Genomic DNA, 15688 nt, shown 5'->3' on the forward strand with positions numbered 1-15688 from the left:
CGCACACCCATTCCCAACTACCCTAAACTTGTACTTCTTATGGCTAATCCACCTAGCCTACAAACTCCCGGACACTATGGGTACTTTAGTATGGCAATCCACCTAACCTGCACATGTTTGGATTGTGGGAGGAAACCAGAGCACTCAGAGGAAACCCATACAGGTACAGGGAGAATGTGCACACTCCACACAGACTGTCAACCTGGGGCTGGAATTGAACCTGGGTCCCTGATTCTGTGGGGCAGCAGTGCTAACCACTGAGCCACCATGTGACCTGCTGAAGGCACTCCCACCAATGGCAGAACAATAAAAATCAGGGCACGTATGCAGACAGAATTGGGGGAGTGCAGAGATGCGGCTGGGCTGTGGGAGGTTGGAGGTGGTTACAGAGCTCGGGACGGTGAAGTGGGGGATGTGAGATGTTGACATAATTTGAAAACAAGAAGCAGAATTTTAAAAGTGGTATGTTCGCAGACCAGGAACCAATGTCAATTATGGGTGATGGGAGAACGGGCATTGGGCTAAAAGCAGATGAGATTTGGATGACAGTCACAGAGATGTACAGCATGGAAACAGATCCTTCATCACTGTCTGCCTGTGACTCCACTTTCAACCAACTATGAACCTGCACCCCAAGGTCATTTTGTTTGGCAACACTCCCCAGGACCTTACCTTTATGTGAAAAAGTTCTGCCCTAATTTGCTTTTCCAAAATGGATTAGCAGAGGAGAATAAACTTCTAATTTTTCAGTCAAAGTAGAATTCAGCCACTTTGCAAAGTTTTTTACTCACAATTAAACTTTCGATTTCTACGAGGCATTTCCTGAGGAATTTCCTTTCAAACCTGTCCAGCGCAGCTATTCTAACAAAGTTGTAACATCTTCTGATTAAGATTTGAGGCTAGTGGTAATCATTCCTTTTTATCGACTGCTTGCTTGCTTGCCTTCAATGGTGGGACACATTTCAAAATCTTCTTGTTAAAATTTATTTACCTTGACTGGCAAAATTAAATGACAGTGCTGATTCTCCAGGGATCTTTTACTGCTCATTTTCATAATTACTTCATTGAAAGGAGTGAAGAAAGTTTTGTCTCTGCAAAGTTGCCAAAACACGACTCACTGAACTAAAACAAAGTGGTGCATTTTCATAGTGTTTCAGTTGTCAGCAGTTATGCAGAGTTACGGAGTGAAATAGTTATTAGCACACTGTATAAGCCACCAGGGATACAGCGATACCAATGGAATGCACAAGATTAAACTTTGTCTCTTATGCTTATCTCTTCACTCACTGGGTGGCAAGCCTCTCTCTTTATTTTGGTGGAAAACCAAAGGCATTTTTGTGAATAATGAAAAGCAAGAATGAGGAAGTGTAAGTATTAACTTGAGAATTATAAATGATTCTACACTGTAATGACGTATGGAGTCAATGCAGCTAGAAACTCATGGATCATTGATTGTGGGAAGGTTGGTGACAAAGAGGGATCAGGATCGGAAGACAGGTACAATTTGGTTCAACTTCTTACAAGGTCAAGTCACAATTCGATAAACTCACCAAAATTATTTTCAATCTTCTAGGCAAAAAAATAGTATTGTTGAGACAGAATGTAGAAGCAAGCAGTGCCTCTGGGGTCATTCCTGGCAGGGAGATTTGTTAGAGCTACTCAGGAGGGTTTAAACTAGTCTGGCAGGGGGGTGGGACCCTGAACAGTAATGAGACAAAGGAGAAGGTTGAGGCTGGTACAGAAATCAAATAGAGCAAGTTAAATAGACAAGGCAGGAAAGAGTACGGCAGGAAATGGCAGAAGACTGATTAATTAAACTGCATTTTTTTTAATGCAAGAGGCCTAACAGGTAAGACAGCTGAACTCAGGGCACGGATAGGAACATGGCATTGGGATATCATAGCAATTACAGAAACCTGGCTGAGGGAGGGACAGGACTGGCAGGAAGGTTAGACAGGGAAGCAAGCCCTGAGTTCATCTGTCTTACATGTCAGGCCTCTTGCATTGAAAAAAAATACTGTTTAACTCATCAGTCTTCCGTCATTCCCTGCCATACTCTTTCCTGCCTTGTCTATTTAACTTGCTCTATTTGACTTCTGTACCATCCTCAACCTTCTCTTTTGTCTCACTACTGTTCAGGGTCCCACCCCCCTGCCAGACTAGTTTAAACCCTCCTGAGCACCTTTAGCAAGTCTCTGTCAGGAATGACACTAGGAAACTGCTTGCATCTACATTCAGTCTAAACAATACACGTGTTTGATGAGGGGAAACATCACGGCAGTACATGAGAGGATATTCCTGAGGGATCATCCAGTGAGACTATATAGGTGCATCTGAGAAATAAGAAGGGGATGATCATTTTGATGGGATTGTAATATAGGCCACCCAAATAGTCAGTGGGAAATTGAGGAGCAAGTATGTAGGGAGATAACAAATTGCTGTAAGAATAATAGGGTTGTAACAGTTGAGAATTTTGACTTTCTAAACATAGACTGGGACTGTCATAGTGTTAAGGGCCTGGGTGAGGAGGAATTTGTTAAGAGTATCCAGTAAAAATTTCTCAATCAAAATGTAGATGGCTCTGCTAGAAAAGGGGTAAAATGTGAGCTCCTCTTGGAGAATAAGGCAGGACAAGTGACTGAGGTGTTAGTGGGGGAGCACTTTGGGACCAGTGGGCGACTATAATTCTATTAATATTAAATAGTTATGGAAAAGGATAGCTTGATCCATAAGTTAAAGTTCCAACTTGGGACAAGGCTAATTTTAAATGTATTAGACAGAAACTTTCAAAAGTTGATTGGTGGAGGCTCTTCACAGGTGAAGGAACGCCTGGCAAGTGGGAGGCTTTCAAAAATGAGATAACACTAGTCCAGGGACAGCACGTTCCTGTTAGTGTGAAGGGCAAAACTGACAGGAGTAAGGACCATTGGATCATTAGAGATATCGAGGCTCTCGTCAAGAGAAAGGAGGCACATGACAGGTATAGACAGTTGGGATCAAATGAATCCCTCGAGGAGTATTGGGGCTGTAGGAGAACACTTAAGAAGGAAACCAGCAGGGCAAAAAGGTGACATGAGATCACTTTGGCAGATAGGATAAAAGGAGAATCCAAAAAGATTCTACATGTATATTAAGGCAAAAGAGTAACTAGGGAGAGAATAGAGCCCCTGAAAGGTCGACAAGATAATCTATGTGTGGACCTACAGGAGATGGGTAAGATCTTAAATGAATATTTCACATCAGTATTTACCATGGAGAAAGGCATGGAAGCTAGGGAACTTAGTGAAGCAAATAGTGATGGCTTGAAAAGAGTCCACATTACAGAAGAGGAAGTGCGGGAGGTCTTAAAATGCATAAAGCTAGCTAAATCCCTCCTGATCAAGTGTATCCCATGATATTATGGGAAGCAGGGGAGGAAGTTGCTGGGACCCTTGCTGTGATATTTGTATCACTGACAGTCAGTGGAGGTTCCAGAAAACTGGGGTGTGGCTAATGTTTTACCATTATTTAAGAACGGCTGCAAGGAAAAGCCAAGGAATTACAGACTGGTGAGCCTAATCTCAGTCGTGGGTAACTTGTTGGAGGGCACTGAGAGACAAGATCTTTCTAAAGATCCTTTAGAAAGGCAAGGACTGATTAGGGATAGTCAGCATAGCTCTGTGCAAAGAAACTGTGTTTTTTGAAGAGGTGACCAAGAAAATGGATGAAGGCAAAGTTGTAGATGTTGTCTCATGGACTTTAGTAAGGCATTCAACAAGGTTCCGCATGGCAGACTGGTTAGTAAAGTTAGATCATATGAGATCCAGGGAAAGCAAGCTAATTGGATACAAAATTAGCTTGACTGTAGGAGACAGAGGATGGTAGCCTTTCAGAAGGTTGTTTTTCAGACTGGAGGCCTGTGAACAGTGGTGTGCCACAAGGATCACTGCTGGGTCCACTGTTGTTTGTCATTTATATAAACGATTTGGATGAGAATATAGGTGGCATGGTGAATGAGTTTGTGGATGACACCAAAATAGTATATTGATAGTGAAGAAAATTATCTAAGAGTACAACAGGATCTTGAACAACTGGGCCTGCGGGCCAAGGAAGGGCAAATGGAGTTGAATTCAGACAAATATCATGTGTTGCATTTTGGTAAGACAAACCAGGGTAGGAGTGACACAGTTAATGTTAGGGCCTTGGGAAATCAAACATTGAACATTTCAGCGCAGTACAGGCCCTTTGGCACTATATGTTGCGCCAACCTGTGGAACCAATCTGAAGCCCATATAAACCTACACTAATCCATTCTTGTCCATATGCCTATCCAATGACCAATTAAATGCCCTTAAAGTTGGCACGTCTACTACTGTTGCAGGAGTGCGTTCCACACCCCTACTAAAGGTAGGGTAAAGAAACTATCTCTGACATCTGTCCTATATCTATCACTCCTCAATTTAAAGCTATGTCCCCTTGTGCTAAATATTGCCAACTGAGGAAAAAAAGCCTCTCACTGTCCGCCCTATCTAATCCTCTGATTATCTTATCTGTCTCAATTAAGTCACCTCTCAACCTTCTTCACTCTATTGAAAACAACCTCAAGTCCATTAGCTTTTCTTCCATACCAGGCAACATCCTAGTAAATCTCCTCTGAACACTTTTGAAAGCTTCCACATCCTTCCTATAATGCGGTGACCAGAACCGTATGCAATACACCAAATGTATCCACACAAGAGTTTTGTACAGCTGCAGCATGACCTCAAAGTTCTGAAACTCAATCCCTCCACCAATAAAAGCCAACACACCGTATGCCTTCTTAACAACCCTATCAACCTTGGTGGAAACTTTCAGGGATCTATGTACCTGGACACCGAGATCTCTCTGCTCATCTACACTACCAAGAATCTTACCATTAGCCCTGTATTCTGCATTCCTGTTACTCCTTCCAAAGTGAATCACCTCACACTTTTCTGCATTAAACTCCACTGGCCACCTCTCAATACAGCTCAGCAGCTTATCTATGTCTCTCTGTAAACTACAACATCCTTTGTCACTATCCACAACTCTACCGACGTTAGTGTCACCCGCAAATTTACTAACCCATCCTTCTATGGCCTCATCCAGGTCATTTATAAAAATGACAAACAGCAGTGGAACCAAAACAGATCCTTGCAGTACTCGACTTGTAATTGAACTCTAGGATGAACATTTCCCATCAACCACCACCCTCTGGCTTCTTTCAGCAAGCCAATTTCTGATCCAAACCGCTAAATCATCCTCAATCCCATGCCTCCGTGCAATTGCATACTGTGGAGAACCTTATTAAACACCTTACTGAAATCCATATACACCACATCAACTGTTTTATCCTGATCCAACTGTTTGGTCACCTTCTTGAAGAACTCAATAAGGTTGTGAGGCACAACCTACCCTTCACAAAACCATGTTGACTATCCCTAGTCAACTTATTCTTTTCCAGGTGATTATAAATCCTAGCTCTTATAACCCTTTCCAAAACCTTACCCACAACTGAAGTAAGGCTCACAGGTCTTTAATTATCAGGATTGTATCTACTCTCCTTGAACAAGGGAAAAATATTTGCTATCCTCCAGTCTTCTGGTACTATTCCTGTAGACAATGACAACATAAAGATTAATGCCAAAAGCTAGGCAATCTCTTCCCTGGCTTCCCAGAGAATCCTAGGATAAATCCTAGGGACTTATCTATTCTTACATTTTCCAGAACTGCTAACACCACCTCCTTATGCACCTCAATCCCATCTAGTCTGTTAGCCTGTATCACAGTATTCTCCTCGACCACATTGTATTTTTCTGGTGTGAATACATGCATTTAGCACTTCCCCTATCTCCTCCGACTCCACGCACAACTTCCCACTAGTAGGAGTTGAAAGTGTGGTGCTGGAAAAGTACAGTAGGTTAGGCAGCATCCGAGGAGCAGGAAAATCTACATTTTGAGGAAAAGCCTTTCCCTGAAGCATCGATTTTCCTGCTCCTCAGATGCTCCCTGACCTGTTGTACCTTTCCAGCACCTGCAGTCCTCACTTTCGCCTAGTTGATTTTCCCACTGGTATACTTGATTGGCTCTAATCTTACTCTAGTCATTCTTTTATTCCTGATATATCTATAGAAAGCCTTAGGGTTTTCCTTGATCCTATCTGCCAATTATTTCTCATGTACCCTCCTGGATCTTCTTAGTTCTCTCTTTAGGTATTTCCTGGCCAACTTGTAACTCTCACATACCCCAACTCAGCCATCACATCTCATCCTAACATAAATCTTCTTCTTCCTCTTGACAAGAGATTCAAATTCCTTAGTAAACCACGGCTCCCACGCTCGACAACTATCTCCCTGCCTGATAGGTATATATTTATTACCCACAGTAGCTGGTCCTTGAATAATCTCCACATTTCAACTGTGCCCATCCCCTGCAGTTTCCTTCCCCATCCTATACGTCCTAAATCTTGTCTAATCGCATCATAATTGCCTTTCCTCCAGCTATAACTCTTGCCCTGTGGTATATACCTATCCCTTTCCATCGCTAAAGTAAACATAACTGAATTGTGGTCACTATCACCAAAGTGTTCACCTCCCTCCAAAATCTAACACCTGGTCAGATTCATTACCCAATACCAAATCTGATGTGGCCTCGCCTCTTGTTGGCCTGTCTACATATTGTGTCAGGAAACCCTCCTGCACACACTGGACAAAAACTGACCCATCTAAAGTACTTAAACTATAGCATTCCCAGTCAATATTTGGAAAGTTAAAAGCCCCCATAACAACTACCCTGTCACTCTCACACCTATCAAGAATCATCTTTGTATCCTATCCTCTACATCTGTGGAACTATTTGGAGGGCTATAGAAAACTCCCAACTGGGTGACCTCTCCTTTCCTGTTTCTAACCTCAGCCCATACTACCTCAGTTGACGAGTCCCCAAACATCCTTTCTGCAACTGTAATACTATTCTTGACTAACAGTGCCACACCACTTCTCCGTTCTTACTGAAACATCTAAATCCTGGAACCTGCAATAACCATTTCTGACCCTGCTCTACCCACGTCTCTGAAATCTCAGGTACCAACCCACCTTATTCCGGATGCACTTGGTTTGAAGTGTGTCTACTTCAACACCAACTTGTTGCGATCTTTAAATCTTAGTCCTGACTTCACTACTCTCAACCTCCAGTATACTCAAACTACAATATCGATTCCCATCCCATGAATTAGTTTAAACCCACCTGAAGAGTATTAGCAAATTTTCCCCCCAGGATATTCGTGCCCCTCTGGTTCAGGTGAAAACCATATTGTTTGTAGAGGTCCCACCTACCCCAGAACGAGGCCCAATTATCCAGGAATCAAAAACCCTCCCTCCTGTTCATCTCCTCTCACTCCCTACTCCTCATCTTGCTAGCATGTGGCACAGGCAACAAAACAAAAACAACAACTCTGTTTGTTCTAGCTCTAAGCACCTTAGCTCATTGAATTTCTGCCTTAGATCCCCACCTTTCTTCCTATCTATGTCATTGGTGCCTATGTGGACCACGACTTGGGGCTGCTCCCCTTCCCCCTCAAAGACCCCGAAAACATGATCAGAGACATCACGAACCCCGGCACCTGAGAGACAACACACCAACCGTGAGTCTCTCTTGCCCCCATAGAACGTCCTATCTGTTCCCCTAACTATGGAGTCCCCAATGAAGGCTCGAAGGGCTGAATGACCTATTCCTGCACCTATTGTCTATTGACTAATGCTCTGCTCCTCTTCCCCCTTCCCTTCTGAGCAACAGGGACAGACTATGTGCCAGAGACCTGTGCCCCATTGCTTACCCCTGGTAAGTCGTTCCCCCAACAGTATCCGAGATGATACTTGTTGAGGGTAATGGCCACAGGGGATCCCTGTACTGCCTGCTGGTTCCCTTTCCGTCCCCTGATGGTAACCCATCGACCTTCTTCATGTACCTGACGTGTGACTACCTCCCTGTAACTCTTCTCAATAAACCCTTCTGCCTCCCGAATGAATGAAGTTCATCCAGCTCCCAGTTTCCTAACACTGTTTTGGAGGAGCTGGAGTTGAGTACACTTCCCAAAGATGCAGTCAGCAGGGACACTACTGGTGACCCTTACCTCCCAAATTCTGCAGAATGTTGTTGAACAGAGAGACCTAGGGGTGCAAGTACATAGTTCCTTGAAAATGGCATCACTGGTAGACAGGGTGCAATTTGGCGCACTTGCCTTCATTGGTTAGAACACTGAGTATAGGAGTTAGGACGTCTTGTTACAGCTGCAAAGATATTGGTTAGGCCACATTTGAAGTACTGCATACAATTCTGGCTGCCTTTCTATAGGAAGAATGTTATTAAACTAGAAAAGGGTGCTGAAAAGATTTATAAGGATATTACCGGGACTGGAGGGTTTGAGCAATAAGGAGAGGCTGGATAACTGGGGCTTTTTTCCCTGAAACGTTGGAGGCTGAGGGGTGATCTTATAATGTTTATAAAATCATGAGGAATACAGATGGGTGAATAGCCAAGAGCCTACTCCCTAGAGTAGGGGAGTGCAAAACTAGAGGGCATAGGTTTAACGGGAGAAGTGCAAAATTTAGAAGGGACCTGAGAGGCTGTATTTTTCATGCAGAGGGTGGTGTGTTTATGGAATGAACTGCCAGAGATAGCAATAGAGGTGGGTACAATTTAAAAGACATTCGGACAGGTACTTGGATAGGAAAGGTTTAGAGGGACATGGGCCAAATGCAGGTACATGGTACTAGTCGAGTTGAGGAAACCTGGACAAATTGGGCTGAAGGGCCTGTTTCTGTGCTGTATGACTCTGACTCTATACATTCATCGGTCTTCAGTTCAAGAAGATTTGTGTAGGACCATAAGACTATAAATCATAGGAGCAGAAGTAGCCATTCAGGCAATCGAGTCTGCTCATCCCTTCAATGAGATTGTGGCTGATCTAACAATCCTAACTTCATTTTCCCACCTTGTCCCCACAAAAGCCTGTATCCTGTCACTAAGACACCTTTTGTTTACACATGCAGAGTACATGGCACTGACCCAGGTAGTTCAGAGCCAGCTGCGAGAGTGAACAGAACCTCTGAAACTCTTTTATTTCTTTTTTCCTTTTTTTCTTTTCCTTTTTAACCCCCAGAAACTCATGTTTCTGTCAGCCAGACTCTCTGATTGGACCAGGTTAACAGCCCCAATCAGGACTCACATTCTATGAGTTCCACCCAGCTGACCTCACTACAATCACTATGTCCCTTCCCCTCTAGGTCTGGGAACGTAGGCCCATTCTTTTCCTGTAGCTTCTCCTGAGGTGTTCGGTTCTTCCAACTCTGCCTCGGATACTACCGTGTCCAGAGTGTCTCGGCTGAAATTTACCTTCAGAAGGTAATGGTGTAGAGACTGAGACACCTGCCGTGTCCATCTCATCCTTCTTCAACATAAGATGGAGAAGGACCCAGAGGTTCTGTAAGCCTTGTCAGATGTTCTGAGGGGCCGGATATGTTTTGCTCCTGTCCCATTTACGATAGTGCAGCTTTTGTGTGGTCCACATGCTTGTTCAGGCCCACTCCTCCCACCTGAATTTTGCACATCACAGGTTCTGGCCTCATGTCACCCATGCCTTTAACCCATGCAGGGGCATTCCCGTGGTTCTGACAAAAAGCTTTGTCCCCTGAAGTAAACTGCCCCTCTCACAGAGGAGTTTTGTGTCTGATTTTGCGTTCCCTGATGCTGCTTCGCCCCCCAACACACCTGGCTCTGGAAGATCAGATTTAAACAGGTGTGCCATCTTCTACCCATTAACAACTCTGCTGTAGCTGTCCTTGTAATTGCTGGATCCCATAATCATACAGGAACCGGGATAGTTTAGTATCTTGTGAAGCTGTAGGCTGTTTCTTTAAGTCTGCCTTCAAAGTTTGTACTGCTTTTTCCACCAGACCATTGGATGGTGGATGGTATGAAGCAGTCCTTACATGACGAATGCTATTCAACTTTAACAAATACTTGAATTCCCTACTGTTAAAATGATGGCCCGTTGTCTGTGACCAATGCCTCTGGGAATCCATGTCTTGAATAAGATGCTCACAGCTTAACAATCATCATCCCCCTCTTTGGCAAGTGAACACTATGCACATCCAACCACTGAGTGGGCATCCACATTGACTAAGGACATTGAACCCATGAAAGGAGCAGCATAGTTGACATGTAACCGAGTGCAGGGTTTACCTGTCTAAAGGGGAGCTGCTGGCAGTAATACCTGTCATTGTTGGTACTCTGGGCACTGCCCCACACAGCAATGTCAGCATCCAATCCTGGCCAAGAGACATAAGGTGTTGTTGAGAAGTTAATTTTGGTAACCCCTGGATGGCCCTTGCAGAGTTCAGCCAATATCTGTCAGCGACCTTGCCTTGGGACAGTCACTCGTGCTCCCCACAAAGATTCAGAAAGGTTTCAGTTCTGGGTGTGATGGCCCTTTCATTTCCCCATCACCATCAACCGTTTTGATTTTGCCAGGATCGGACCTTTTTGTGTCTACAATCTGTTATTGTTGATGGTGACTGGAAGGGTGTACAGAAAGGTTAAAATCAGAACAGACTCTTCCAGTGGCAGAACCGGTGTATTCACCAGAGGGAAGCAGCTCAAGGCATCGGCAGTTGCCACTTGGCGTCCCGGACAGTGTTCCAACTTGTAATTATAAACACTCAGAATTCAACCGGACAGTGTTCCAACTTATAATTATACTCACTCAGAATTCAACCGGACAGTGTTCCAACTTATAATTATACTCACTCAGAATTCAACCGGACAGTGTTCCAACTTATAATTATACTCACTCAGAATTCAACTGGACAGTGTTCCAACTTGTAATTATAAACACTCAGAATTTAATGTGAAGGTATGGACGGCACAGCTTCTTTAAGTAGCTGTGGTAGGGATTTGTGGTCTGTTACAATTAAATATCCATAGAGATATTGTGGAACTTTCTCACACCAAAGATAACCGCCAAACCTTCTTTCTCTGTCTGCCTTCCTTTGGGATCAGTCAAAGACCAGGAAGCATACACTATCGAGTGTTCCTCTCCGCTGAGCCACCAGTGAGTCAACACTACTCTGACACCGTATGGGGAGGTATTGCATGATCGCACTGTGTGTCAGCACCACATCTTGCTTGGGATTGTAGTGTGCCAACATCTCAGACAATGATAGTTGCTTCTCCACTTTCCTAAAGGCTACATCTTGGCTACGGGGCCATTTCCAAGGCTGACCCTTTTTCAGTAGCAAATATAGGGGTGCCAGGATGGAGGCCAGGTTATGTATGAATTTTCTGTAATAATTCACCAGCCCAAGGAAAGACCTCAGCTCCAGTACAGAAGTGGGAGCCAAGACACCTTTGTTCGCCCTCACTTTATCTTCCAACAGGTGTGACCCAGTCTTGTTGGTTCTGTAGCCCAAGTAAGACACTTGGGGTGCACAGAACACACATTTTTCTCTCCTAAGGTGTACGCGTGCCTTGGAGAAACGTTTAAGCACTAAGTCCAAATTCTCCAAATGCTCAATATTGGTCATTCCTGTTATTAGTACATCATCCAGATAAATGGCGACCTGGGGTAGACCTTGGAAAGCATTCTTCATCATTCGCTGGAAAAAGGCACAGGCTGACGATACCCCAAAATGCATATTGGTGCAAACCCTTCTGGGTATTAAGTGTAGATTACTTCTAAAAATCCTCAGCTAACCACAATTGCATGTACATATAGCTCATGTTGAGCTTTCTGAAGGTCAGCAAACCCCTACATCCCACACGCTTCCATCTCCCCACACCAGCTTTGCGTAGAGGTCTTCTTTGCGATGGATTGGTTATTTATCTCACTGTGAGCAGCAATTCACCATTTGTTTGAAATCCGCACAATGATGAGCTGACCCATCAGGCTTCAAAATCAGTCTGACTGGTGCTGCCCATTCCGCAAACTGGACTGGCTTAACGATTGTTTCACTGTCCTGCCTCCTGATTACTTTTGCCTGTAAGGCAAATGGGCACTGGGTGGTCCTTGCAGAATTGTGGAATTGCTTCCTGGTCAACACTTAAGCTCAGAAGTCACACGACACCAGGTATAGTCCAACAAGTTTATTTGAAATCACAAGCTTTCAAAGCGCTCCAAAAGCTTGTGATCTCAAATAAACCTATTGGACAATAACCTGGAATTGTGCGACTTCTGACCTTGTCCACCCCAGTCCAACACAAGCACCTCCATGTCATGGCTGACATACAAGTTGGCATTTGCCCCTTTGATAGTCCCTCGACCTCCCTGAAAAATATTCAGGTATTTAATTAGAACGTCACTTATGCAGCCATTTTCTAATCAAAAAATGTTGGGCCAATCAAGTTGAATATTTCTCAACGAATTTTGCCCCATCAAGCTTGAACCCGAGCCTTTTGCTACAATTAGCAATAACTGAACCAGCTGCTTCTCATAAAAGTTTGGAATGAAGTTGTCCCCTTAATCTCCAAGGTGTCCCTGGCATAGTTTCTCAGCCTAGCTAGGGTCCAATGCAAACTTAAGATTGGAGTCCAGAGTGAATTTTGGTAAAGCCTGGTTTCATAATCACTAACACAACTGTGCCAGTATCAACCTCCAGTATAACTGGGTGACCATTTAATCAGGTATTTATTTTGATTGGTTCCGATTTCAAAGTTGCTAAGCAATTTAACTGTTCCAAAACCAGCTACAGGTGGACTTTCCAGGATGTTCACTCAATTGGATATCAGCTTATGAATTTTCTGACTCAATGTAGGTCTAATGGAGCTCTTTTGCTGTTTCAAATCCACATAGAGTCAGAGTCACAGAGATGTACAGCACGGAAACTGACCCTTCGGTCCAACCCGTCCATGCCATCCAGATATCCCAACCCAATCTAGTCCCACCTGCCAGCACCTGGCCCATATCCCTCCAAACCCTTCCTTTTCATATACCCCTCCAAATGCCTCTTAAATGATACAACTGTACTAGCTCCACCACTTCCTCTGGCAGCTCATTCCATAAATGTACCAGCCTCTGTGTGAAAACATTGCCCCTTAGGTCTCTTGCCCCTGAGGACATGATTTCCCACGCACAAAGCCATGTTGACTATCCCTAATCATTCCTTGCCTTTCCAAACACATGTACATCCTGTCCTCAGGATTCCCTCCAACAACTTGCCCACCACCAATGTTAGGCTCACTGGTCGATAGTTCCCTGGCTTGTCCTTACCACCCTTCTTAAACAATGGCACCATGTTGCCAACCTCCAGTCTTCCGGCAACTCACCTGTGACTATCGATAATACAAATATCTCAGCAAGAGGTCCAGCAATCACTTCCCGAGCTTACCACAGTGTTCTCGGGTACACCTGATCAGGTCCTGGTGATTTATCCACCGTTATGCACTTCAAGACATCCAGCACTTCCTCCTGTGTAATTTGGACATTTTGCAAGGTGTCACCATCTATTTCCCTACAGTCTATATCTTCCATACCTTTTCCACAGTAAATACGTATGCCAAATACACATTTAGTATCTCCCCCATTTTCTGCGGCTCCACACAAAGGCCGCCTTACTGATCTTTGAGGGGCCCTATTCTCTTCTTAGTTACCCTGTTGGTCTTAATATATTTGTAAAAACCGTTTGGATTCTCCTTAATTCTATTTGCCAAAGCTACGTCATTTCACCTTTTGCCCTCCTGATTTCCTTCTTAAGTATACTCCTACTGCCTTTATACTCTAAGGATTCACTTTATCTAGCCTGTCTATACTTGACACATGCTTCCTACTTTTTCTTAACCAAACCCTCAATTGCTTTAGAGCTGAAAATGTGTTGCTGGAAAAGCGCAGCAGGTCAGGCAGCATCCAAAGAGCAAGAGAATCGACGTTTCGGGCATAAGCTTGATTCCTGAAGAAGGGCTCATGCCCGAAACTTCGATTCGCCTGCTCTTTGGATGCTGCCTGACCTGCTGCACTTTTCCAGCAACACATTTTCAACTCTGATCTCCAGCATCTGCAGTCCTCACTTTCTCCTCAATTTCTTTAGTCGTCCAGCATTCCCTATACCTACCAGCCTTTCCTTTCACCCTGACAGGAATATACTTTCTCTGGATTCTCGTTATCTCATTTCTGAAGGCTTCCCATTTTCCAGCTGTCCCTTTACCTGCGAACATCTGCCCCCAATCAGCTTTTGAAAGTTCTTGCCTAATACCGTCAAAATTGTCCTTTCTCCAATTTAGAACTTCAACTTTTAGATCTGGTCTATCCTTTTCCATCATTATTTTAAATCTAATAGAATTATGGTCGCTGGTCCCAAAGTGGTCCCCCAGTGACACCTATTTCCCAAGAGTAGGTCAAGTTTTGCACCTTCTCTAGTAGGTAGATCCACATACTGAATCAGAAAATTCCACTCAATCTAAACCGTTAACAGTATGGCAGTCCCAGTCTATGTTTGGAAAGTTAAAATCCCCTGCCATAGCCACCCTATTATTCTTACAGATAGCGGAGATCTCCTTACAAGTTTGTTTCTCGATTTCCCTCTGACTATTAGGGGGTCTATAATACAATCCCAAGAAGGTGATCATCCGTTTCTTATTTCTCAGTTTCACCCAGATTACGTCCCTGGGCAAACTTCCCTGGGTACATACCAACAGCAACTCCAACAACTTGACAGTCTGGAATCTTGAGAAAATCTTAACTATTGCACAAGCGTTGGTTTTGTTTTGGGGTTTTTGCTGTAGGTTGACCAAGAGTCCCTCTGATCAGGATATATCCTGAGTGAGGCTATACAATTACCTTCACTCAAGTGGTGTCTCCCAAGCTCAATCAGCCTGATGAGGGTGTCCACTATCTACAGCATAGCCTGTAACTCATAACCTCCACTTGCTGCGTTTTCTCATGACAAAGCCAGTTGTAGTGCCTGTTTAAAGTTCAGTTGGGCTTTAGCCAATAGGTGCTTTTGCATGGTTACATCATTAATCCCACATACAAACTCAGCATCTCACTTAGGGTTAAACCCAAATCACATGCCTCTCCCAGTCATCTAAACCTCATCAAAAATCTCGATACGGATTCCCCAGGTTCCTGAACGGTTGAGTAAAACTGATCATGTTTCAAAATTAGAGGAGGTTTGCAGCTGTTATATTCCTTAACTAAATTCACCAACTCTTTAGTAACTGGTGCCTCCAGGAAAGTTAAGCTCCGAATAACAAAAAAGCTGTGGGTCCACACACTGTCAGGAGAATTATCCATTACTTCCCTTCTGTCCCAATGTCATTTGCCCAGAAAAAGTAATGCATTCTTTCCATATACTGGGCCCAGTCTTCAATGGCATGATTCTGGAAATATGAACTCCAATTCAAAGACAACTATTGCGAGTGAATCTCTTCATGCACGTGTTTTTTGTCATCACCACTGAAATAACTCCACAAAGGCCTGTATCCTGTCACCAAGTCACCCTTTCTTTACATGTGCATAGCACATGATACTGACTCAGCTAGCTCAGAGCTGGGTCATAGGGTGAGCAGAAGCCCTGACCCCTGTTTATACCTGAAAAGGTGTTGCTGGAAAAGCGTAGGTCAGGCAGCATCCAAGGAGCAGGAGAATCGACATTTCAGGCATGAGCCCTTCTTCAGGAATGCTTGGTTGCTGCCTGACCTG

At 44.0% G+C, this 15688-nt stretch overlaps 1 protein-coding gene across 4 annotated transcripts in view; it reads right to left on the reverse strand.

The window, feature by feature from the left end:
- Positions 1–15688, reverse strand: part of kitlga (kit ligand a) — a 184754-nt gene that overhangs the window by 105843 nt on the left and 63223 nt on the right. For 2 of the 4 annotated variants that reach the window (XM_072551823.1, XM_072551820.1), the window contains exon 1: positions 1551–1666. The exons of the other annotated variants lie outside the window; for them this stretch is intronic. In XM_072551823.1, coding sequence (XP_072407924.1) covers positions 1551–1631 — 81 coding nt within the window. In that variant the 5' untranslated portion in view covers positions 1632–1666. Of the gene's footprint in view, positions 1–1550; positions 1667–15688 lie in introns of those variants that run through there. 4 annotated transcript variants of the gene reach the window in all.

The sequence above is a fragment of the Chiloscyllium punctatum genome, chromosome 32, assembly GCF_047496795.1.
Source record: "Chiloscyllium punctatum isolate Juve2018m chromosome 32, sChiPun1.3, whole genome shotgun sequence".
Lineage (NCBI taxonomy): Eukaryota > Metazoa > Chordata > Chondrichthyes > Orectolobiformes > Hemiscylliidae > Chiloscyllium > Chiloscyllium punctatum.